Raw genomic sequence first — 26158 nt, forward strand, 5'->3', positions numbered from 1 at the left:
CTGTAAATGAATAGTTAGATAGACTGAATTCAGTTCCCAGTGGGTTTCTCACGACTCGGTCAGTGCAACCACACTTTCAATATCCCAGAATTGCACCTTTCTAGTTATTGCCAGACCCATGAAATGGGTAGGCCTACATAAGCAAATGTCGGTCTGTCCCTTTTCTATATAAAGGGTATATATGATGATGACATGATGATGACATGCCTACAAAAGGCATGATGTCATAAATGATGATGACAGACAGGGGGTCTGGCACAACCAGGTTGACCTGGTCTAGTTTTTGAGCGGTGGTCACACCGTCTCCTATACGTGGCCGTGTGTGTATGCGTCCGGCCGTCCGGCCGTCCGTCCGGCCGTCCGTCCGGCCGTCCGGCCGTGTATGTAGCCTCAAGCATGCAGTACCTTTTCTGCCCACACATGTTAAGGGAGGGGCGCTGTTATTCACACACACACACACACACACACACACACACACACACACACACACACACACACACACACACACACACACACACACACACACAGGGGGGGGGGGGGGGGGGGGAACCACCGCTCAGTTCACACGGGTGTGATTTTAAATACATTACAATCACTGTTCTAATGCATGATCTTACAATCACTGTTCTAATGAATGTTCTTACAATCACTGTTCTTATGAATGTTCTTACAGTTAAGTCACTATAGGTGGTGAGTGTGTGCTTTAATAAAGTGAAAAAACAACATTAAATCTATGCATACACAACACAAAAAGGAGCCTACACCACTGGGAATCTCATTACTTTACATAAAGCTGCAAATGACCCCTTAGTGACATATTATCGCAATATAATAGTCCTGATGAATGGTTAATTCATTTATCACCTTACAGCAGCCAAACTAATGTCAGTGAAGGAAAACAATTTGAACAAAGCTTGGCAAACAGCCGTCTCCAAGAGTAGATAAAGTAACAAAATGGATATTGATTGCACATTCTTGTCTTTACTTTTGATCAATCCGTTTCAGATTACAGTCTGTGTGGTGAACTTGTGATAAAGTTGACCAGGTGCAAGAAGGGCAAAAAGGGTTGTTGTTTGCAGATTTTGACACTAGTGAAGACAATGCAAATTGTGAAATAATCTAGAATAAATACAGTGTAGGATTCCACATTTCACTGCAGGAAGATCATGTTTTATCATGAGCTATATACAGTAGACAAACAGCTAAAGTAAACTAAGCTGATGATAATAGGCTAATAATTAGCAGTAGTGCCTATGCATGGAGTATGCATAGGCATAGGCAAATGCATAGTATGCCTATGCATTTTTCCCTCAGTTGGCTGAAGGTGTCCTGTAGATCAGTGCTTCCCAAACAGTGGGTCTCTGGACCTATTTTGGGTCATGGACCCATTTGTGTGTCTGTTAGAGAGGGCCTTTGCATGTTTGTGTCTTATTTGAACCTATAGATATTGAGAGAATGTTCCTGATCTGATCTGCGAATTAAGATCGGAGCCGATAAAGGCAGATTGTAACTCCTACATTAAACCTGCCTCAACGTTTAGTGAGATGAATCTGGGTAATTAAGCTATGACTCAGGATCAACTTTATTGTCACATGATCACATCACAGGTTTACAGGTGTAAAACAGGGGGAAATCCCTCTAAGTCAAACGCTGATAAGGCAAACGCAAATGTACTGCCCGGGTCTCCTACCGTAGTGATCTTCTGCCGTCTCGTTAAGGAAACAGAGTAGCCTCCTTATTTTTAGCAATACAATGGTTATATGTCACAGTTATTGTCCACGACATTGCAAGCGGCGCGAAGGCCAGCGGACCTTGGTCCTGCTCTTCGCGCCCGAGCGCCGCAGGCGCGAGTGCCCGCGAAGAGCGGGCCAGGGCCGCGCTGCCGGCGGAGCGCCACGCGAGTTACGTAGCCGTGGTGAATGCAATCGTTATATTTATGCTGGGCAAGCGCACGATAAACGCATGAATGGAATGAAACGCGATGCAGGTGAGCTCACATTTCACCATAACAAAAGGAGGTAAAAAAAAAAAAAAAGGAGTTTGGCTTATCAGCGTTTGCCTTATCGGCATTTGGCTTATCAGGACGTGCCCTAAAACAGTGGGTTGAAATTCGTTTTTGTGCAAGCTCCATCCTTTTTGTTAACCTGACTCCGCCAGATGGTGGCAGCATTGCGTATGCATTGCGTATGTGCAGCATGCATACGCAATGCTGCCACCATCTGGCAGAGTCAGGTTACCTTTTTGTTATTTCCATAAGAGAAAGGGAAGAAGCAAGGGGGGGAGGGGGCGCAAGGGGGAAGAGAGATCAATAAAAAAAAAAAAAAATTATCTTTGTATTTACACATGCTACCAGATATCTATCTAGTGTGGTAATTACCAAGACATAAGGTACGGTAAGTACCTGAGGTAAAGTCCAAACCGCACCAATGCAACTTCTTGCGACTAGCAACTGCCATTGGGATAATGGTTGCGAGTAGTTGCATGTTGCAAGGAGTTGCATCGGTGTGGACTGGCCTTTAACAAAAGGCTGTGTGAGCATAGCAGCAGATATTTATATATATACACCGTACATAATTATTATGTACGGTATATATATAATTTATATGTACACTGTGCACATTTAATATGCTATGGGCGTTAGTTAAGGTGCGAGACAAAACTAAAATGCGGTGCGTTGTACATGAGATTAAGGTGCAAAGTGTCAGTGCATGTCGACCGCATTAGACCACATAAGGAAACTGTCCCTGGTATCCACAGGTAGGCCCAAGAGGAAGAGCAAAGGTCTAAGACCAGCCTGATGACAGGCAGTGATCATGACAACAGGTCATGGTTTATTGTGACAGTGTCGTCACTGGTGTGTGTGGCAGCCAGCATGGTGGAGCAGTGGTTGACACTGTAGCCTCGCAGCAAAGTTCTGGCTTTGAACCACAGCAAGGGTGGCCTTTCTGTGTGGAGTTTTTTCATAATAATTATGACCATGGTACTGGTATTACATCTGGAGTTTGTCCTTGAGCATTGAATGGTTAGATAGCAATGGTAATTTAGATAGCATTTTATGTTTTTTGTTTTTTATAAAAAATAAATACCTGCATAGTGCATGCGTAATGATCTCTCCAAAATAATGCATCATCAGTTTATTATAACATGTTTTCTTCAGAATTGCGAGCAATAAGGGTACTTCAGAAAAATATAGTAGGCATTAAATAATAAAGCAATTTATAGGCTACTCACAGATCATTCCACATAATATTCAGTGGTTGAGGGCTACACATGCATCTGTGGTTAGCGTTAGATAGAGCTTTGGGAAAGTTGATAAAGAATAGAGCTTTTCAGTTCAAGTGGTATCATTTTTCAGGATGGGACCATGTAATCCATGTGCATAATGTTTTCCCTGCACGCTATGGTGACCTGACCTCCCAGCGATGCTTGTAATAGACAGCTATTGTGAAGTCTCTTTACTGTAAGCAGGGGTTGACACTAAGGTCTCAGAGGCACTTGCCCGTCGGGCAAGTACAGATCATGTTCTACTTGCCCAAAGGCCATGCCCACTTGCCCGAGAAGTAAATCATCCAGTCATGAGTCGGGGCTTTTAAGCCGTGACATCATTTTGTAGGCAGAGGAGAACTCTGCTCCCAGAGCATTTTCTGTCCCTCGCTATTTCAACAGATCCGAGAGAAAAATAACGACTAAAGTATAATTCTAACACTTTCCTTTCAACAACAAAGAGAAGAAAAATGTGTAAATAGTAAAAATAGTAAAAAGATTCACGGAAACTGGGGGCAGAAATTCTCCTCTGCCTACAAAATGATGTCATACTTAACAGCCCCATACCTCCAAATCGAAATACCAAAATAGCTATGATTGAATTTGTCTGTGGTTTCACACTTGTTATTTTATATTTTTTAAGTGTAGCAACGGTAAAAACAGCACATTGTAGGTAAACAGTGTTCTTATTTTACATTCCACAGACCAGAAGACAGAGCTTGCTGGCTATACTCAGGTGTTTAGACAGATATCTTGTGTTGTGTTTATAGACGGTTGTGTCCCCTCTCAAATAAGCACTTGCCCGGTCGGGCAACCTGTATTTACCTGCCGAGGGCAGGTGGGCAAGCCTTAGTGTCGATGCCTGCTTTAGGCATCTTCAGATGCGTGTGCATTGTCGTTGATTTGTGGTAGGACAACTCAGCGTTGCAAAGCTTGCATTTCACCTTGTTTAAGAGAGAGAGAAAGAGAACTTGTGGAGCAGAGGACTTGATTTGCGGAGATAATAATGGATTGCTGTGTTTTCCTTTTTACTGACCAGGATGTCTGGAAGGGGAATTGTATTATTATTACCAGCCTAACATGATCTCTGATCACAACAACGCTTCACTGAACAATGCCCCATAACTGTGATATAATCACAATATAATATCATGAGTTACTGATTAATCAACAACATTCAGCAATGTTAGCTTAGAAGTTATCAGTGCTTGTCAGACCGTACTCTAGTTCTCTTGTTCGACCTTAAAATCCAAGGGCTTGTCACTGCTTCTTTAGTTTCATTGCAAATGTTGTTATACTGCTTCTTTAGTTTCATTGCAAATGTTGTTATGACCTAGCTCGTGGTAAATGCATAAACTTGATGGTAGGTGGAGTTCTCAGATTGCCTGATATTGTGAGGTTATTTAAAATAATAATAATAAAGGAACCTTTTTTTCTGGTTCAAGGTTTCCACCTGACAGTGTTTTGGACACAAAAGGTTTCCACTCGACAATGACGATACATAACCTAAAATGCATTGGTTTTGACTAACTCTGGTGTACCAGTGTGTACTGCATCGGTTCAGAATCAGGACGAAAAAAACTTACTTGACCTCATACAGTAAGCCCTAAAGCCCAATATACTTCATTGACTGATGTCCCCCAGTTGTACAGTACATACTTGGTCCTCCTCCTAATCATGTTGGCAGAAATGGTAGATCAAAAATCTCTCAACATGTTGCGTTTTAAGGTTGTAGATTTTTAGCAGAATGCTTGCCAATTTTCACATAATGTTCAGTTCACCTGTTATGATATGCCCAGAATAGGGATACTAGGGGTCCATGGTCTTAATCGGGACCTTCCTACAGCAAACCATTGGTGGTCAGTATGTCACCTCTGACCTCGCTCTTCCTGTGGGTGGAGGAGAGCCTCCTGTTCTATTCCTGACTACGCCCTGACTGATTCATGTGGTTCCATTTGTTAAGCACTCTTGAAGTGCAATAGGTTAGATTGTGTACTGTCCTCTGTGTGGTCATGCTCTCACTTTTAGGAAACATGAATGGAACAGAATGCCGAAATGTCTTCTCCTCTCATCTGTAGGACTGCAACTATTGCAACTATAGTTTTTGACGATTATTCTATCGATTTACTTTTTCAGTCGAATAATCGAGAAGCCTGTTTTTAAAGGGAAAAAAATAAATAATTATATATATATGTTTGATTAAAGGGAAACTAGATAACTTTAAGACTATTTTTTATATATATGTATATACATTTTTTAGCAGTCATTTCCCTTTATCAGTCACTATATTATTGTGCTGGGACGTTTCCTTGCAGAAAGACACACGTTTTGGTTCTGTTTCACTGTTTATTTTGACATTCATCCCTTGGAGGGACGTCTTATCAATGAAAGCATCAAAGGCAACTACCTATTTGATGCCTGTCATAGAGGGGAGGGGGGAATGTGTTTCTACACAGACTTACCTAGTATAGTTCCCCTTTAACTGTTGCACCCACTACTTCTGTGAATGTTTAGCCCATTTGAATGCATTTTGACTTGTCCTCTCATCTCCTCCAGGTGTGCCCTGCTCTGGGGGTTGAGTGCTAGGCATGCTGGGCAAAACTCCGCCAACCATCAGCAATCAAAACCTGGTGAACTCTGATCTTTCTAACATCCCGGAGGAGGACGTCCCAGACTTGCGTATCAAAATGGCAGATGGAGATGTCGTGGAGAGCCTGGATACCAGAGAGCTGGACATGGAGGAGGGAGAAGAGACGGACTTTGATGGAACTTACTTAGGTGTGTATGAGTACTATTACTATACTGTAATTGTGCTGATGTACAAGCTCACACTGCATCGCAGTGTAGATCAGGAGATCAGCTATTTTCAGTGTATAACGCTGGCTTTAGAGTTTTTTTTAAAGGGGGTAAAAATAGCATATAAAATTATCGTCTTCCTAAAATGTTAATGTCCTCACATGTATAGTAATACAAATATATGGGTATCTCTGCGTGTTTGTGCACAGCTGTTCTTTATTTTCTGGAGAGTAAGGAAAGGATCAAAAAGTAGTAGTGCTCATCCAACCTCTTGAAGACTGGTGCTGGCCCTGAAGTGAACTGAGATCAAAGTATAAAGAATAGAGAAAATGTTTCATTTCTCAGTTACAAAGAGTGATGTACTGTAATTTCTACCAACAAAAAAGAAAGAAAAAGAAAAAAGACTTATTTACTCCTACCCCTTTCTTACATATACTAACTATACCAGAGGTCGCACTAAGATTTTAAACTGCCGGTCCCAATGACCGGCATGATTACAATTTACTGGTGCACAAACGTAGCCAATAACAACAGCATTAGCCCTACTGTATATTTTGGACTGTAAACAAATTTGAAGTAAGTGTAAAGGAGTTGTAGGATAGGATATACAAAAACCTAACAGCTTCATCTTGCGAAAGGAAATTAATTACATTGGGCTAAAGTGTCTGTGGCTAGTGGCTACATGCATAATGGTTTCACAACAGGGTGTTGCATACGTTTCTCGCAACACATGTTCTTCAGAATAATGAGAAATAGTCTAAAAGTCAGGTCTGCTCAAATGTTTCATTGGGTTTATAGATTCATCTGGCCGGCCCAGCAAAGAATCAAAAATACAGGCTACTCACAGTCACAGATATGGTTGTATGGTGACATAATATGTCGGGATGAGTGCCTGTGCGTCCATGCAACTGTTATGCAACTTTGGAAATGTTGAGTAAGCTTTAGTGGTGATCTTATACAGTCTCCAACACCTCACTAAGAACTTCAATCAAGTGTAGGCTATAATGTTTGTTTATGGGTTGGTAGATGGGACCGGTCCATGCATCCTGGCTTAACCTGCATGCTACGTTACCTGATGCTGAAATGGACAGTTGTTGTTTCTGATGCTTCATCTTCAAATGCGTGTGCATTCTTAGTGGATTCATTACATTTTCTGAGACAGTTCCATCCACACAGAACTTCATAGTAGGCTACTCCTGTCCTTTGAAACAGAGCGGCTCTGCTGTTTCTCCAGTGTTCGGGCGAGAGAGAGAGAGAGAGAGAGAGAGAGAGAGAGAGAGAGAGAGAGAGGCGCACACACACAGAGAGAGACAGAGAGAGAGAGAGGAGCAGCAGCTACAGAGAGGCACAGAGGATTTGAAATGTGTCTGATTTGCAAATTACAGTGGGTTTTTAAATTGGTCAGGATTTCCGAAGGGAATAAAAAATTTCGGTCTTGCCAATAAGAAATAATGTCAATTACCGGTCTAACGCAACCTCTGAACTATACCTGCCAGTTGGTTCTACTACTCCTGCCCAACTCTCTCTGCTGACAGGTGCAGCCCCAGCTCTTGGTCGTGATTGCACGGTTAATAAGCCATGGATGTTTACAGGTTATACCACAATCAATGAATGACCTTGCTACATTGGAAATCAAACACACTATACAGTGAAATTGTATGGTGTTAATTTAACTCGCTGGTACACACCTTTTTATTTGTCCTCCTCTAGGGGACTGTCGTATCCCATTCTCAGCTGTATATGGCACGGTGGGTTTTAAGGAGTCGGCTGCCAAGGTGTACCTCCCCACTGTTCCCATTACAGCCAGGATCCTGGATGTGGAGAGGTTCACCGCAGCACCGGACCGCTTCAGGAACATTGGTCATAAAAGGAGCGTCAACAAGGTACTGCCTAATAGCCATGCCTAGGCCCTAGCATAATATACTGTACCTTATATTCACTGTCATCTCACCCTCTAGCATTCATTTATTTGTGTCTTCAGCCATAGCGCTCCTTTATCTTACACTCCCCTCCCCACCCGCTGTGTGTGTGTGTGTGTGTGTGTGTGTGTGTGTGTGTGTGTGTGTGTGTGTGTGTGTGTGTGTGTGTGTGTGTGTGTGTGTGTGTGTGTGTGTGTGTGTGTGTGTGTGTGTGTGTGTGTGTGTGTGTGTGTGTGTGTGTGTGTGTGTGTGTGCAGTCCATGCCTGTGGTGTTTAAGATTGAGATGAAGCATGGCGAGTTCACCTGGGAGGTGAAGAGGAAGGAAAAACACTTTATGGAACTGCACAGAGAACTTATGAGATACAAGACCTTAATGAGGATACCACTGCCTTCACGCAGGTACACACACACACACACACACACACACACACACACACACACACACACACACACACACACACACAAAATCAGATTCGATTTTGTGTGGAATTTTGTATATTGTTTATGACTGTTCTAGCTTCATTATTTTATTAACTTAAGCCGAGCACACACTGGACGCGAACGGCTGCGCAGCGTCGCGTCGCGGTATCGACGCACATGAAGTGCCGCACGGTAACCCCAACTGGATGCAGCGCGCTGCCACCATAGGCTGCCACACAGCACATCCATTTCCCCGGTGGGGAGAACCATGGGAGAACATGTTCAACGCGCGGCAACGCTGGAAAAATAGAACAGCCAGAGCCGCGACTGCGCGCGTCTGACGCCGCCGGTGTGGGTCAGTTCATTGAAAATAATGGGGCCGTATGTTTTGACGCGGCGCCTCCGCGTCCAGTGTGTGTTCCCCTATAGTTATAGGCGTTACTGATCATTATTTATAACAGTTCTCATTGTGTAAATAACTTCTGAAAGCACCAATAGTCATCCCAACACTTTCGTCACCATATTGATAAGATACTGTATATCGTGATATTTGATTTATTTTCCATATCATCCATTGTTAGCCACAGATGTGCATATACAAATACACTCATGCAAAACTCATTCGTTCACACAAATGCAGGTGTATGTGTACGTTTTACATAGAAGATTAGAAACAGAGATAATGGCCTACTGTTGCAGTAACATAAGCGACACAATGCAAATGTTCGTCTTTCACGTTCATTTGTTTTCACATAAACAACATTACTCGCTAGAATCCTGTGTTAAAGGGTGTGTAATTTTTGTTGTTTTAAATGTTTCCATATTCCCATAGTAGCAATCATTGCTATACATACAACATTTGTTACAGGTCCGTTTGGATACGTTTGTATACTGCAGAATTACAAATGGGTAAATTAACACTGAGAATTTCACTGTGTCTCTGTTTTCACTGTGTCTCTGTTTTTCTCTCTCTTCTCTGTCTCTCAGCCACACCACGAGGAGGAAGAGTGTGAGGAAGAGTGAGGTGAGGGAGATGCCCATGTTGCCCCGGAGCGGAGGAGACCAGCTGGCACGAGAAGAGCATGCGTCCAGCAGGAGGGTAGGTGTCCACTGAGCACTACATGATGCAATGCATTGGCTGTATCCCAGTAGTAGGGCATTCACCAAATATTCCAATATCAAAGTCACTATTCGACGTTGTTAACCGACGTCGAATATTCCTTTTTTTTATTGTTTTCTCTTGTAAATGTATAGTTTATAAAGCTTGGCTAGATAGGAAGTCATAAGAATGATATGTCAATGCCCTTGGTGGATGAATTTGTTAATGCTCTATACCAGGGGTATAGAGCATTTTTAGGCCGTGACCCCCAAAATAAACGTATTTGAACTGGGGACCCCCACCCTGACAAGCACTTAGAATTGTAGGTATTACATTTAATGTGACTCGGTTCCGCAGATAAATATTGTGAAAATAGCAGATCTACAGATGTATCGGCTATTTTCACAATGTTCGCCTCTTGCTGACTTATTACTGAATATTTGACAGTTTGGCCAGTCCTGTTGAATATTCGACTATTCAAATACATTGAGGTCGAATAATTCGAATTCTAAAAATCACTATTTGTGAATGCCCTAACCAGTAGTGTTGGTTTTGTCGACTAAAACCATGACGCAAAATGTTCGTCGACTACCCTTTTTTCACTGAGGCAAAACTAAATAAAAACGAAGCCATGATGACAAAAAATAAGACTAAATATATAGACAATTAAACTAGACTAAAATGTTAGGGAGGGACTAGTGGTCATTTTGGTTGCGCCTGGGTGTTGTGAGCTTGTAGATCGGCTATTTTCAGCATGGAACCAAGTGTATAATCGTATATAATCGAGACGAAGGCCCGCCAAAATCAACTGTGTTCAGTTTAAATCCTATGATATTTAGTCGACTAAAACTAGACTAAAACATTTCAGATGACTAAAATACGACTAAAACTAAATGCAATTTTATTCAAAAGACTAAGTTGAGTTTCTGAGTGACAGATCACCACAGTGTGTCAACGTGTTTCTGCTGCCGAGGTGATGAAACGGACCGTATGGAAGTGGTGAATTGGCATGACATGGCTTTTGAACTGGCAGTCCTACAGATGTGGAAGTAGTCAAGGTTGAGCAACGTCATGAATTATTTACGTATTGTCTAGACCAGGGTTCCCCAATAGGCGGCCCGCGGGCCATTTGCGGCCCGCGGGGGGCTACTGTCAGGCCCCCACCAACCCCAGTAATAATGGTGGTATAAGAGCAGCAACAACACTAGTATATCGTCGTTGTCAGGTGGAAACCTCGTATCTCCAAATTTGTACATTCTTTCGCAAAGTAAAGCCCTGCTTCATCATTCAAGGCCGTCTCACAAAAATAGTGAAAAAAGCAGATCTACAAGCACACAACGCCTCGCGGTGCGAGGCGTTGTGTGCTTGTAGATCGGCTGTTTTCACTAGTCATTTTTAAAATGATAAATTCAAAACGAACGGTTTTGGACATACAAGATTTTCACCCGACAACAACGATATCTGAACTGTCGCTGGAGTTGCGGGAACGCCACCGTCGCCCCCTGCAATGTTGTGGCCCTCAGCTTGGTACCCTAGACATGATTCGGCCCTTGGAAAACTAATTGGGGAACCCTGGTCTAGACTGAATATAGGTTGTTTAGAAACAAGCAACCCGAGACGAGCAGCGATTGTCTCTACTTCTCGTCCCCACCAATGGCTATCCTGGCTGGGCCTGAGTCACTCTGAACACCCCCGCATCACCTGACCTGTCCCTGCTCCCACAATACTAGGATAGAGTTTTTACCATATCGTCGGGTGGAAACCATTCGTTTTGTATTTATCATTTAAAAAAATATTTTAAGATAGTGAAAATAGGCGAGCTTCAGCGTTGTATGCTATTTTCACCAGTTTTGTGCGACAGTCTTGTATGATGAAACAGGGCTTTACTTAACGAAAAAACCTACACATTTGAACCATTTGAGATGAGAGGTTTCTGCCCGACACTGACGATATGCATGTTAAGTTGTCTATCTTCTACAACTACTAGTTTAAAAACTTTAATATTGGCTAATTCCATACAGCAGTTTCTGTCCATCTCAAGCGGTGTCGAGTGGTGTGGCTAGTCCACGCCCAGCGACAAGCTCCGGTGCTGAGTGGACCGAAGCCAGCAGCTGCATCCGACAGCAGCCCTCACAGAGAGGCAGGAGAGCACACACTCAATGCTCATCTCTGACTCTGTCAGCTTGTTTGTAATGGATTTACACATTTTTAGGCAATAAATAGGCCATCTAGTTTACATGCGGTATCCATCTTGATTCATTCATTCATCTACAACTGATTTGAATTGATTTGTTAGATAATATTTGCAACTTCCATACAAGTGGTTTTTTTCTCCCTTTTTCTGTCGTGTTGAGTGTATGCCTACTCCATGCCTACTTCAGAGCACAGCACGCTCTCCAATTGGTTTGTCACGTTTTGCTGTCTTGTCGTACCGCCGCAATGGGAAAAGCGTTGGATGCTGGATCTCCATAGAGTTTTTATTGAAACTCGACCCATTCACAGAACGTGGCAGCACCATGCTGCTGGTGTGAAGTCAGCGTAAGGTTACTTTGCACTTGTTTGTTTGACATGTAGCCTGGAACGTGTGTGTGCGTGCAATGCTTACCTTATAGATTTGTTTTGCGAGATGTGCATCTGTGTGAGTCTGTGTATCCAGTTGTATCCATGTTGTGACTGTCTGCAAATCTGTTTACTACCGTAGTCTCTATAGAGTGCCTTTTTTGAGAGACAAGTGTGTTGTTTTCATACTTGTTAATTATTAGTTATTTGTTTTTTTTACGACAGAAACAACTAGAAGACTATCTGAACAAGCTGTTGAGGATGGCACTGTATCGCAATTATCATCATACTGTGAGTAGAACTATCGGTAGACACTGTACTAACACTGCTACTAACTATTACCACAAATATCACAATAGTGTGAGTAGAACTACTAAACACTGTACTACTACTAACCATGAAGTACATACTGTAACCTCACAGCAAAACACACCTGGCCTCTGTTATGATTATAAGACCTGGAATCCCAGGAATGTTTTGTTACACTGTGTGTGGGCACCGTGGCTTTGAAGGTTTGCCCCTTGACTTTTAGCAGCATATGCTAAGAATGTTGTTCTATACAGTAGCTACTGAGTAAGTAGCATGTTTTTTAGACAGATGCGAGGTTTCATGTTTACCTGGTATCCTAGATCAGTGGTTCCCAAACTTTTTAGCCTGTGGCCCAAAAAACAAACTTTGTTTCCCCTCCCGACACAAGCTATTGAAAATATGAGATCTACAAGCTTGTAGATCGGCTATTCTCACTAATTTTATTAAATGTATTTAATATTTTTTTTCATGTTATTCTTAAATAAAATCCTTTGGAAAAAAAAGTAAAGGAATTAAATAAATGTAGGAAACGGAAAAAAGGGGATATTTACTCGCGACCCATACAAATTGGTCCTCAAACCACAATTGGGTCCCGACCCACCGTTTGGGAACCAGTGTCCTAGATATTTTGAAGAAAAACATTGTTCTATTTGCACTCTACATGTGTATGTGACCCATTTACCTTGTCATCTGTTGACAAGGGTTCATGCCGTTTACTCTAATTTTGCGCTTTTAAGTTACTCATAAGAGTGTCTGCTAAATTGCATATCATAATGGCAGTGTTTGGATTTAACTTATTTTACAACACACTATATCAACAGTAAATGTTAATATAATTTACGGTGTTTATACACTGTTAATACCTTTACAACCCATGGTGAAGGAAATGAGGGCGTTGGCACTGGCCATTAAAACGTTTAGTCATAACACTGTCTGTTGACATGCACTGTCTGCCATTAATTATGTCTTAATCTTAAACGGTGAAATACATGGGGGATTCTTTGAGGTGAAAAGAGAACTATGGAATGGTGATTGGCTACTATATATATGTTATATGATGTTGTCTCATTGTACGGATTTACAGAATGTAAGGATTTGTATTGTTTCAAAATATTACCTGTGGTAAAATCGTCAGTGTTGTACATTTGTAACTCTGAGATTGTAAGGGTCCATTTGGTTATATTTCACTCAATATTTTAATTTGGTTGTTAAGAGAAGTGTTAAATAGCTCTGGTGGCAGTCATTGCTATAGATTCAGTAACTGGATTGGTTCAGTAACAGGGGTCTCCAAACAGAAATTACATTAAGGTTGGATACCAATTTTATCCTGTCAGAAGAGAGAACTCCTACACATACAGGATAGAGGATAAACAAGTGAAATTGGAAGTCATGATGAAACAAAACCAGGTAAATGAGCAAGACACAATTGGAACTGCGACACTACAAAATGTAAGCTGATAAATGGATTCTCTCCTGACTGGATGAAATTGTTGCCCTGCCTTTTCTGTTTTTCCAAAGAGCTGCAGAGACCGGGAGACCCCTGATGCTGAACAAACACTCTATTGCAATGATATAAAGAACTTTAACCTTACTGTTTACCTGTTGTAATTTGTGTTTTTCTCTTCTCAGATGGAGTTTATTGACATCAGCCAGATGTCTTTCATCCATGATCTGGGACCTAAAGGACTGTGAGTAGCTCCTTCTTTGAAACCTACTATCTGTGCAAAATGATAATGAGTCAAGGTTGACATTTCCCTGTTATTTGAGAGGCTTTACTGTCTCTATCTGCTACTGGTGGCGTGTTTTATCGAACCCCCATGCAGTTCTCCTACTTACAGCTCTATACCAGATCCTATTTTAAACTTCATTTTAGACAATCTGTTTGGTAGAGTAGGTTCATACAATATAACTGTCACATGTGCTGTAGTTGGAGGTGGTCTCCCTGTCTAACACTGTCACATTTAGACCCTAGTGTTGGGCAGGACACCCACTGAATGCCAAGTCCTACTGCCCAAAGCACATAAGCATAATGTCATCCCTGGGCAAGCAGCTATCTTGGATGAGTGGTAGAAATTTGGTCTCTCATTTCCTGGTTAGAATCCTGGGTAGTTCCCAGGATGCCTCCCCCTGGCCAGCCGGGGCGCTTGATGGAGGGGAAAGGAACTGGTTGGAATAACGTGTTCCTTCCACGCGCTACGTCCATCTCGGGGAAATCCCCCCTGTCAGGTGAAAAGAAACAACTTGGACTACTCATGCATTGAAGGAAGCATGAGGTCAGTCCGTTGTCTCCCCAGGCGCGGCAGAGGGAGAGCAGAGCCCAGGATTACATAGGCAATTGGCACTGGGTGAAAAAATGGGTTGCAAAATCGTGGGATAAAAAATATTTAAAAAAAATCACACCTGTGTGAACTGAGCGGTGTGTGTGTGTGTGTGTGTGTGTGTGTGTGTGTGTGTGTGTGTGTGTGTGTGTGTGTGTGTGTGTGTGTGTGTGTGTGTGTGTGTGTGTGTGTGTGTGTGTGTGTGTGTGTGTGTGTGTGTGTGTGTGTGTGTGTGTGTGTGTGTGTGAGTGAGTGAGTGAGAGAGAGAGTATTGCAGTTGATGCTCAGACTAGACTCAAGAGCACCCTCTCTGGTCACTGAGTGGTAGTTCAGGCTACATACACACATACATACATACACGGATACACGGATACATACATACATACACGGATACACACACGGCCATGCTATGGAGCGGTCTACCACCGCTCAAAAAAAAAAAAAAAGAATCCTGAGTAGTTCATACAACATGCAGCTTTAAACTTGACCTTAATTAATGAATGGAACATGTAAGAAGAACCTATTTTATGTGCAGGTGTGTGAAATGAATGTGTTTGTGTGTGAATGCATACTGTATGTGTGCTTGGCTACGTGCATTCATGTGTTATTATGTGTGTGTTGGTTTGTGCTCTTCCAGAGAGGGAATGATCCATAAGCGTTCTGGAGGACATCGTATCCCTGGAATGAATTGCTGTGGTCACACTCAGGCCTGCTATCGTTGGTCAAAACGGTCTGTCTCTAACTCTTTCTTCTCATTAGATGAGCCATGAAGCTACTGTAAACTTGTGTCTTGTTCATTTTGTGGCTCGGCTATGTAAACTTCTTTGTTTCCCTTGTTCACGTCATATTACAGTACATCACAAATATGTTTAATGACATATGCTGGATAATTGAGTGGACTATATATATGTGTCTCCTGTAGTTGGTTGGTGGTGAAAGACTCCTTCCTTCTGTACATGAAGCCTGACTCGGGGGCCATCTCATTTGTCCTGCTGGTGGACAAGGAGTTCTGCATCAAGATGGATTCCAAGGACACCGAGACCAAACATGGTGTCCGCATCGACAGCCTCTCCAGGTGTGTTTCTGTGTGTGTTCTCCAGGGACTGTTTTCCTGAGCGAAAAAAAAAAAAAAAAAAAAGATTTTCTTTTTGGTTTACCTATCTCTATGAGTTGTCTTTCATACAGAAATGAATAGGCTATTTTGATTAGCGTTTCTCTGTTATCTCTATACCTACAGTACACAGACAGTAAATTAGTTCAGGACCAAATTACAAACTACCATAGTATAGACAAAATCAGCTATTTTGGCCAAGAGATTTGGTGTTGCGTGTCAATTTAAGTGGTTTTGGGCAGTAATGAAATCCCGGTTGACACTCTTGCTTGTGAAGCATTGGTCATCGGTACATCTAATTAGTGTGTCGTTCTAATGTTGTTTTGTTTTCAATGTGTTTTCTCAATGTTCTGTGGTTCATAGTTTGTTGATTGTGTCTGACAAAAAAAAGGCAACCACATGTGTCAACAACAAGGAAGTGCATGAGAGCAAAATGAGATTGAGTTGTCATAATAGCCTAATTTCCTGACATTCCTGTGGTTCGATAAAATGTGTTACTGTTTGTGTCTATGGACCAGTAACTTTGTGTTCAAATATATTTTGATTTAAAATGTACGCAATTAAGACATTTAACATACAGTACATTTACGGTAAACAGATTTGTGTGGGGCCATATCTGTATGTACTGGGTGGCTGTGTATGTGCATGTTCACACATTGCGATGTCTGTCTCGTACAGGTATGTATACAGTACGTCTTTGTCCATGTCTATGAACCGTCTTGTCTCTGTCTCTTCCTCCAAACAGGACCCTAGTGTTGAAGTGCAACAGTTACAGACATGCGCGCTGGTGGGGCCAGAGCATCGAGACCTTTGTGAGGACATATGGGAAGGCTTTCCTGCGAGACCATCGCTTTGGCTCTTTCGCTCAAGAGGAGGAGAACATCCCTGCTAAATGGTAATTGTGAAGTAACCTCGCCTACCAGTCTTTCTCGGGAGAAAGCCTGGTGTTCGTTCACAACAGACCGTTTGGTTTCCGCCTAAAGCGCGGAAACCACTAGAAGAAGCGGCGTCGCTTTGATTTGGTTTCCCTCGTTTGTTTCCCCAATCTCTATTAAAATGCTCGAGTAGCCTAGTGTAGTCTTGCCAGTCGCTACGAGTTGGACTAAAAGATGCACATACCAAACGAAATTTTCGAAAGCAAAACTACGCCGCATCAAGGTGTTTATTAGGTAGGCCCTAAAACTATGTCCTTGGGTGCAGGTGAATATTTTGGGTTAAAACTGAATCCGGTTGATAGTTCCGGCCAAAGTGTAGTCCGTCTAGGACTACAACATGACGTAAAGTGGTTTCCGCTCCCGACCGGATCAAACCCCGTAAAGTGAAGTGATCCCAGACTAATTGTGAAGTAGCTGGGATTCAAAATAAACTGAGTTGGTTTACGACAGGCACATTTATTTTGAGAAGATATTTTTCAGTCACTATCTCTGAAATATGAGTCCAGCGGTTTCATCAAACAAGGTGTTAGGTATCCACTGTCATCTGGAGAGTATTAGGGCCGATGCATACTCCACTTGACGTAATTCAGAGGTTGGGGGGGAGGTACCGTCCTAAAGTCGGCTGTTCGGTGCTGCCGAGATGTTCATAAGTGAAGTTGTAAGCAGTAAAAGTCACTCTACTTGTTGCCAGAGGAAGCGAGACAGCTTTTTTCTTCCTTTTTATAAAGTACCTGTTATGATGGCATGGTACTGACTTTCTGTCTGTCTGTCTGTCTGTCTGTCTGTCTGTCTGTCTGTCTGTCTGTCTGTCTGTCTGTCTGTCTGTCTGTCTCTCTCTCTCTCTCTCTCTCTCTCTCTGTCTCTGTGTTTTTTTGTCTGCTGATGACATACCATGTGGTTTTGTCACAGTTTCAGGCATGTTGACACAAGACAAATTGTGCTGTGGGCCTGTGCAGACAACAATCTATATAAAGTGTGTGATTATATATGTGTGTGTGTGTGTGTAGCGATGCTAAGACATGTCTATTATACATTGTAATTTTAACTCTGTGTACAGGTATGTGAATGGGAAGACGTACATGGAGGATGTTGCAGACGCTCTAGAAGAAGCAAAAGAAGAGATCTTCATCACTGACTGGTGGTACGTGTGTTGGGGTGTGTGTGTGTGTGTGTGTGTGGGTGGGTGAGTGCATGCATGCATTCACATTTGCTTCCCTATTGTGCCTAATCTATGTTTTGGTGAAATTTTTTTCCATCCATTCAACCTTTTGGTCCCACCATGGTATTTGCGGTGCACTTTCATGCAATTTTCCTTTTCTAAAATGAAACAAAATCGTTTTCTTTTAGCCCCACTAGTGAAAATGTCAGACAGTTTAAACCACAGTCTTTAGTGATGGGTACATTTTGGGCATAACATAAATTAGAATCAGAATCTTGCACGTGACCTGATGCATTGTTATTTAAAAAAGAAAACACATCTTGGAACCTTCTGGGTCCATTTGGTTCTATTTGCACACTCTCAGTCTTAAACGAACACAGTGGATTTCACGGTGCAGGATGTCCTGTCTGAATGATGTCCTGTCTGAATGATGAGAGAGCTCACACTGAACATGTTTGATCAGGTAAACACGACTGACTGCCCCCGAGCAATGACAGAGCTACTGTTGTAGGTGAGGATGGAGTGAAGAGATCTTTTCAGGAGGTGGAGACAGACAGTTAAGGCTGTGTGAGACACTTGTAGCACTTTTGCCTTCTTCTAAGTATTCCTCTTCCTTGTCCCCAGTGTTCTTTTTAAATCTAAAGGTTAATCCTCAGAGTTGAATGAACACAGAGGATTTAGCAGTGCAAGTGTAGACTGTAGGAGAGGCTGATAAACATAGTGGGGCATCGTAAAAGAGCCAGACAGCTACAGTGTAATTAGGTAGAGAACAAGGCACTCTCTAGCCTTTCTGGGTGTTCCTCCGGGCACCATGAGGAAGGGATGTATTCATCTCTTTGCCTTGCTTAAGAGCACCAACATACTTTATCCACCATTTTTCTTAAATCTCCAAGAGCATGTTATTAACCCGACCTTCGATTCTTTGAGCACTTGGCAACTCGGTCCTTCTCCAAGCTGCAGTGTAATTGGACTTCTCACAAACAATTGCATCCATATCAATCAATACATCTTTCTTGCAGCATTGTTGTCACACTGTTGCAGCATTAGCATGTTGCTCGACTCGTGCTGCTGTTGTAGTTGACCATTGTTTCGCAAAGTTCATATGCAACTATGCCATCATCTGCCTTTGTGAAATAGTCCCAAACTGACCTACACTGTGTTTCCCTTTTCTTTTGCTCTCGCTCTCTCTCGTTCTCTCTGAACTAGTAGAGCAGTGTGGAAATAGGTTGTTATGCAGTTGAATCAATATGCCAATAAATCAATTCAGATATCTTTTAATGAATGCTAAATGGCTAACCAAATAACCATTGAAAACCCTACGGTTGACAGATGGAAACTGTTCCATATTCTGGTCCAATAGCTTTTGATACATGACAGTAGGTATTACTTGCCTAGCCTAGCGGCGGTGGCGGTATTGCGTCTGGGGTGGTGAGTGCCCTTGTTGATCCAGTACACACTACCAGACATACACATGGTTACCCTCAGCTCCTGGGGTTACTTCTTGGCTGCTAGATATTACAGTACAATGCTACTGGCTCTAGTTACATCTCATCCACACACCAAGAATAGATAACTGGCACACTACTGGTGCCGCTGGTCCAGAGAACTTATCTCTTGAGTCTTTACAAACCTACTGCGTCACTCTTACACCCATCTCTTTATCCCCCTTCTCTCATTCTGCTTCTGTTTTCTTCCTATATTTCCTCCTATTTCTTCTCTCCCCTTCTTCCTCTCTCTCCCCTTGTCTTGTCTTTTATCCAGTCACCTGATTTCTGCTTGTCTTTGTCTCTTAATGTTCTCTCCATTCTTTTCTATCTAGTGTATCTGCCAGGGGTTGTGTTACTTTTCATTTTTTGAGGAATGAATAGGCTTGTCACCCAATACACTGTTCACGCTGTATCTGTTTGTTGTGTGGGTGGGTGGGAAGGTAGGAGGGTGTAGGCGAATGAATGTGTCTTTTCCTCTATTAAATAAGGATAATGATCCCCCACAAAGCTACAGTAACCTAGTGGGTCAGAGATGAAAATCTAAGGTGATATTAGTAGCAGTTAACAGATTTCTGTCACTGAAGAGGTTTCTTTTCACCCCCCCTTCCTATCCCTACCTGTCTCTTTCTTTATCATTTCTGTTTTTGAGCGGTGGTCACAACGCTCCTATACGTGGCCGTGTGTGTGGGTCGGTCTGTCTGTCTGTCTGTCTGTCTGTCTGTCTGTCTGTCTGTCTGTCTGTATGCGTGTCTGTATGTAGCCTACAGTACCTTTTGTGACCACACATGTTAAGGGAGGGGCGCTGTTGTTCAGGCCAGGCCAGACACCCACACACACACACACACACAAACACACACACACACACACACACACACACACACACACACACACACACAATATATATATATTTGTTTTGCTGTTGCGCAGCCTCCACGACCACCGCTCAGTTCACACGGGTGTGATTTTTACTGTACTTGCATCTCATACCACTGTAGACATAATCACAGTGTTTCCTTCCAGGACGTCCATAGATCGGTTTGACCTGTATTTGAAGTTTTACACAAGGGTGTGACTCTATTGACTTTATGACAGCTTTGTCATGTTCTTGCCAGTGTAACTTGAGCCGTAATAGTTTATGGTCCCCCAGAGCCAAATAAGAGGCTGTTGAAACAAGACATCATTAGGTTAGCAACTTAACCAGGGAAATGTCACTCAGTGTAATGTGAGGCATTGGCATTGGCACTGTACTGTGTACAGTACAGTGATGGGAAGAGTCCATTTTTAATCATGTCAAACACAGTTTACTGTCAACAGAATACCAGAGAGTAGAACAGGTGTCACAGTTTGTTCTCTCCTCCAGGCTGAGTCCAGAGATCTTCCTCAAGAGGCCCGTGGTGGAGGGGAACAGATGGAGACTTGATTGCATCCTCAAACGCAAGGCAGTAAGTATGTTGGAGCAAAAGCAGGTGGACAATCTGGGTGGGGTTTAACTGGGTGGGGGTTTCATGACCCTTTCATTACTCAGCTTTACCAAAAGGTTGACTGCATCTAAAAGTAACTTTCAGAGCTAGAAAGATCCAATTGAAAATTGCAAGTGTGGTTGCCGTGACCGGAGTCACAATTGCAAATTAATTTCGTCTTCCATTTGAGTTTTTCCCATTCAAGTCAATGGGGAAATTTAATTCACTAATAAATTAATGGCCATATATGGAGATCTCTTGTGTCAGTCCTTGTCCCCTTCATGCCCATATATGGAGATCGCTGATGTCATCATTATTAAGCCCTATCTTAGTTGGAATGCCCATATATGGACATACTGTGTCATTCTCATGTGGTCTATGATGTCAATCATCTCTATATTTGGGAAAAGTTTAATTTTTTATTAAAGTCAATGCAGAAAATTAATTCACAAATACATTTATATAATTAAACTATATAATGTATCTCTTAGCAAAATGCAAGGAATCGATTCCCAATGAAGCCGGTCGATTTGACATATGGCCCAAGTGCGTGCCACCAAAACTGTGGGAGATGTAGTGCAGCAAAAAAAGTATCTAGGAGGGGATGGAAGATGGATGGATGGAATAAAGACAAATACTATAGTCTGCTTGCCCTGCAGGGGCAACCACACTAATAATGATGGTAATCTGGACTTTTTGACATTTCTGTAATGAGCTTTAAGATTGTTTAATATACAGTTGGCAGAGAGATATGAAATCTGGGAGAGAGTGGGTGGGGATGACATACAGCAAGAGAACTGGGTTGGATTCAAACCCGGGCCAGTTGCAAGAAAGCCTCATTTATGTGGTATTCACAATTATTCGGTCATCCACTTTTGAGTAATATTTTCCCTTCTTCAAAACGCATACTATTTCGTCATGGATATACACTGCAACCTCAATGTCAGCTGTCTCTCTCTGCACACAGCAACTGGGTGTGCGTATCTTTGTGATGCTGTACAAGGAGGTGGAGCTTGCACTGGGCATCAACTCAGGCTACAGCAAGAGGACCCTCATGCACATGCACCCTAACATCAAGGTAACATACTGTAGTGACATAAATACACATGCACCCTAACATCAAGGTAACATACTGTAGTGACACAAATACACATGCACCCTAACATCAAGGTAACATAGTGACACAAATACACATGCACCCTAACATCAAGGTAACATAGTGACACAAATACACATGCACCCTAACATCAAGGTAACATAGTGACACAAATACACATGCACCCTAATAGTGGGGGAGCCAATCGAGCAGATTCTGTTGGTCGTAATTTTGGAATGTTAATTTTTGGAGACATGTATATCTTGATTCTTGGGGTTCTCAGAATGTCAAAAAAACATGTCTCCAATTTTTCTTTTTGGGTTTAGCTTGTGTAATTAGCATAATTAGCCAATTAATTGCCAAAAACAGTAAATGGCAATAACTTTGCTTCTAGGTAACTTATAAAGGTGATTTAAGAGTCTAAGTCCATGTTTGTGAGGTCCAGAAATTCATCTGTTACCATTGTGAAGTCATACAACATTTCCTAGTTAGCATAATTAGCATAAATGATGCAAAAACGAGGCGAAAATAAGCAAATTGCTTCATTTCTTTAGTTTTAGTCAACTTTGAAAGCTTCTCACAAACTCTAAGATGTATGTTTACAAGTCATCAATTATCATCATCCTAAAATAAATCATGCAACCCTTTGTCTGTGTAATAATTATGTAATAATCAAACCGAAACCAAAAATAGCTATATTTCTTTGCTTTAAGTTAATTAATAAAGATGATCTTACAGACAGTGTAAGTCTGTTTGCATGTCTAGAAAATATTCTCTTTCCATAACTAGGATATCTAACCTTTCCTTATTAGCGTAATTTACATATATATTGTAACGACCCTGCAAGAGATCGGGCCGTAACTCGCCATGCCAAGCGAGCTGCTTGCCTTGTCTGCTGAGTGGGGGGCTGGGGTTCGCTTCCCGGTTTGGGAGCGAACTGCCTCACTCAGTCTGCAAAACGTTACATTAGTGTCAGACGGGCGGGCCCGTGGAGCATGCCTTTGCGTGAGGGACGTGAGGGACTCGGCCGTGGGCAGTGAAGTGATATAAAATAAAGAACAATACGAGAAATGGTCACAGAATTATCTGATTGTTTATTCTCAGAAAGTTCTGTAAACACATTTAAATAGAAGGGTCTCCATCTTCGTCGTTGTCATCATCAATCCCCAACAGATGTGCCTTGCTTACATTACAACACACCTATTCATCTGCCCCACATGCACATCTCAGAGCAGTTAAAATGTTGAGATCGACAAGAACAATGTGACATGCACTGGGATTTTTCGCAGACACATTTGATCAGTTGGGTAATGGTGGCTGGAGCTGGGGGATCATGTGTTGTTACTAGCACCAGTTGATCTCCATCCATATTCAGTTGCTGGTGGTATCTGTGGGTTATGTACGTGGTCCTCATACCATACCATTGCCTGGTAATGGGCACGGGCAATGGCTTGATGTAATGCTCCTTGTGTAGGTTGCAGCTTCTCGGCTTCTAATTGTTTCTTTGTGAATAACCTCCACCTGAGCTCACCAACATCCACAAGATTTGTACCGGGCTTGTACAGCTGGTAAACAAATGCTTCAATCTTGTTTTCTGCGCCAGAACTGAGCTTTTTTGTAGTACCTAGAGTAGCAAATGCAAATGGGAAAGCCATAATGGATCAAGAGATGTTCCCAGTGGGCTGACCACTTCATAGCCACACTGGACAGGAAGACCAAAGAACATAGTGAGACCCATGTAGTATTTGACCGCCATGACATTGCATCTTCACTGAGGGAGGCCACATGTAAGCGATGCCAGGGTGGCAAGCCCCCTACCACTTATCATGTGGAAGACAACACACTAATAGGGAAGGTGTCAGAAAAACTGTCAGGTATCCACACCAAAGATGAGCTGACTGTCTATCTGGCTAAGAAAGCCCTCCAACATTTTCATAATCACGTCAAGGCAACATGTCCACTCAAACTCTATCAATGTAAAACATCTCCACAGCTCACAGGAAGAGGCTGACACAAGGATAATCCTGCACAGCCTGCTGTGTGTGGGTTACCATCAGCTGTACAAGGACCCCCATTTCATCACCGGTGTGGGGAACAAAAAACGTATTATCTCACTGTAGCCAGTAGTGCACTGGGTAAAACAAGGACTTCAGCCTTACCAGGGTTACATGCCATTTCTGGAGCTGACCAGCCAGGCCATTTTGCTGGCAAGGGAAAGTTAACCTGTTGGCAAGCCCTGTGGAGGTGGTATCTGCATTTGCAACTCTAGGTACTGCAAACAAGCTCAGTTCTGACACAGAAAAAAAGATTGAAGCATTTGTTTCCCAGCTACAAATACAATCCCGGTACAAATCTTGTGGATGTTGGTGAGCTCAGGTGGAGGTTATTCACAAAGAAACAATTAGAAGCAGAGAAGCTGCAACCTACACAAGGAGCATTACATCAAGCCATTGCCCGTGCCCATTACCAGGCAATGGTATGGTATGAGGAGTCAGGACCACGTACACCCACAGATACCACCAGCAACTGAATATGGATGGGAGGCTGAGGGAAATCAACTGGTGCTAGTCCCAACACATGACCCCCAGCTCCAGCCACCATTACCCAACTGAAATCCCAGTGCATGTCACATTGTTCTTGTCGATCTCAAACGTGTAACTGCTCTCAGATATGCATGTGTGGGGCAGATGAATAGGTGCGTTGTAATGTAAGCAAGGCACATCTGTTGGGGATTGATGATGATGACAACAAAGATGGAGACCCTTCTATTTAAATGTGTTTACAAAACTTTCTGTGAATATTAGAACAAACAATCAATCTGTGACCATTTCTCATATTGTTCTTTATTTTATATGAGGGATATACAGTATATAGGCCTATATATATTGTAACGTTTTGCAGACTGAGTGAGGCAGTTCGCTCCCAAACCAGGAAGCGAACCCCAGCCCCCCACTCAGCAGACAAGGCAAGCAACCCGCAACACCAAGATGGCGAGTTACGGCCCGATCTCTTGCAGGGTCGTTACACTACCCCCTCCTCACGCTTCACTGCCCACGGCCGAGTCCCTCACGTCCCTCACGCAAAGGCATGCTCCACGGGCCCGCCCGTCTGACTAATGTAGCGTTTTGCAGACTGAGTGAGGCGGTTCGCTCCCAAACCGGGAAGCGAACCCCAGCCCCCCACTCAGCAGACAAGGCAAGCAGCTCGCTTGGCATGGCGAGTTACGGCCCGATCTCTTGCAGGGTCGTTACAATATATATGTAAATTACGCTAATAATGAAAGGTTAGATATCCTAGTTATGGAAAGAGAATATTTTCTAGACATGCAAACAGACTTACACTGTCTGTAAGATCATCTTTATTAATTAACTTAAAGCAAAGAAATATAGCTATTTCTCGTTTGGGTGTGATTATTACATAATTATTACACAGACAAAGGGTTACATGATTTATTTATAGGATGATGATAATTGACTTGTAAACATACATCTTAGAGTTTGTGAGAAGCTTTCAAAGTTGACTAAAACTTAAAAAAATGCAGCAATTTACTTATTTTCACCCGTTTTTGAATAATGTATGCTAATTATGATAATTAGGAAAGGTTGTATGACTTCACAATGGTAACAGATGAATTTCTGGACCTCACAAACATGGACTTAGACTCTTAGATCACCTTTATAAGTTACCTAGAAGCAAAGTTATTGCCATTTCCTGTTTTGGGCAATGAATTGGCTAATTATGCTAATTACACATGCTAAACCCCAAAATAAAAATTGGAGACATGTTTTTTTGGCATTCTGAGAACCCCAAGAATCAAGATATACATGTCTCCAAAAATTAACATTCCAAAAGTACGGAAATTGATAGGCTCCTCTACTATAACATCAAGGTAACATAGTGACACAAATACACATGCACCCTAACATCAAGGTAACTAAAGCTGAATTCCAATCCGAAGGGTTTGCACTTTGAAGTGCGCATTTGAAGGGCTATGACGTCACTGGGCTTCGCCAAATAGCAATCTACAAGCTCACAATGCGTTGCGTTGCGACGCATTGTGAGCTTGTAGATCTGTGACCAGTGACGTCATAGCCCTTCAAATGCGCACTTCAAAGTGCAAACCCTTCGGATTGGAATTCAGCTATAGTGACACAAATACACATGCACCCTAACATCAAGGTAACATAGTGACACAAATACACATGCACCTTAACACTCATTCTGT

At 42.4% G+C, this 26158-nt stretch overlaps 1 protein-coding gene across 2 annotated transcripts in view; it reads left to right on the plus strand.

Annotated features, from left to right (window-relative positions):
• Positions 1 to 26158, plus strand: part of pld1a (phospholipase D1a) — a 57590-nt gene that overhangs the window by 12541 nt on the left and 18891 nt on the right. For both annotated transcript variants that reach the window (XM_080751241.1, XM_080751242.1), the window contains exons 2-13: positions 5821 to 6042; positions 7771 to 7943; positions 8237 to 8379; positions 9388 to 9499; positions 12284 to 12349; positions 13997 to 14055; positions 15323 to 15415; positions 15608 to 15760; positions 16542 to 16691; positions 17789 to 17872; positions 20738 to 20819; positions 21805 to 21915. In XM_080751241.1, coding sequence (XP_080607367.1) covers positions 5853 to 6042; positions 7771 to 7943; positions 8237 to 8379; positions 9388 to 9499; positions 12284 to 12349; positions 13997 to 14055; positions 15323 to 15415; positions 15608 to 15760; positions 16542 to 16691; positions 17789 to 17872; positions 20738 to 20819; positions 21805 to 21915 — 1416 coding nt within the window. In that variant the 5' untranslated portion in view covers positions 5821 to 5852. The remainder of the gene's footprint in view (positions 1 to 5820; positions 6043 to 7770; positions 7944 to 8236; positions 8380 to 9387; positions 9500 to 12283; positions 12350 to 13996; positions 14056 to 15322; positions 15416 to 15607; positions 15761 to 16541; positions 16692 to 17788; positions 17873 to 20737; positions 20820 to 21804; positions 21916 to 26158) is intronic.

Source organism: Nannobrachium achirus (assembly GCF_963921795.1).
Source record: "Nannobrachium achirus genome assembly, chromosome: 20".
Classification (NCBI taxonomy): domain Eukaryota; kingdom Metazoa; phylum Chordata; class Actinopteri; order Myctophiformes; family Myctophidae; genus Nannobrachium; species Nannobrachium achirus.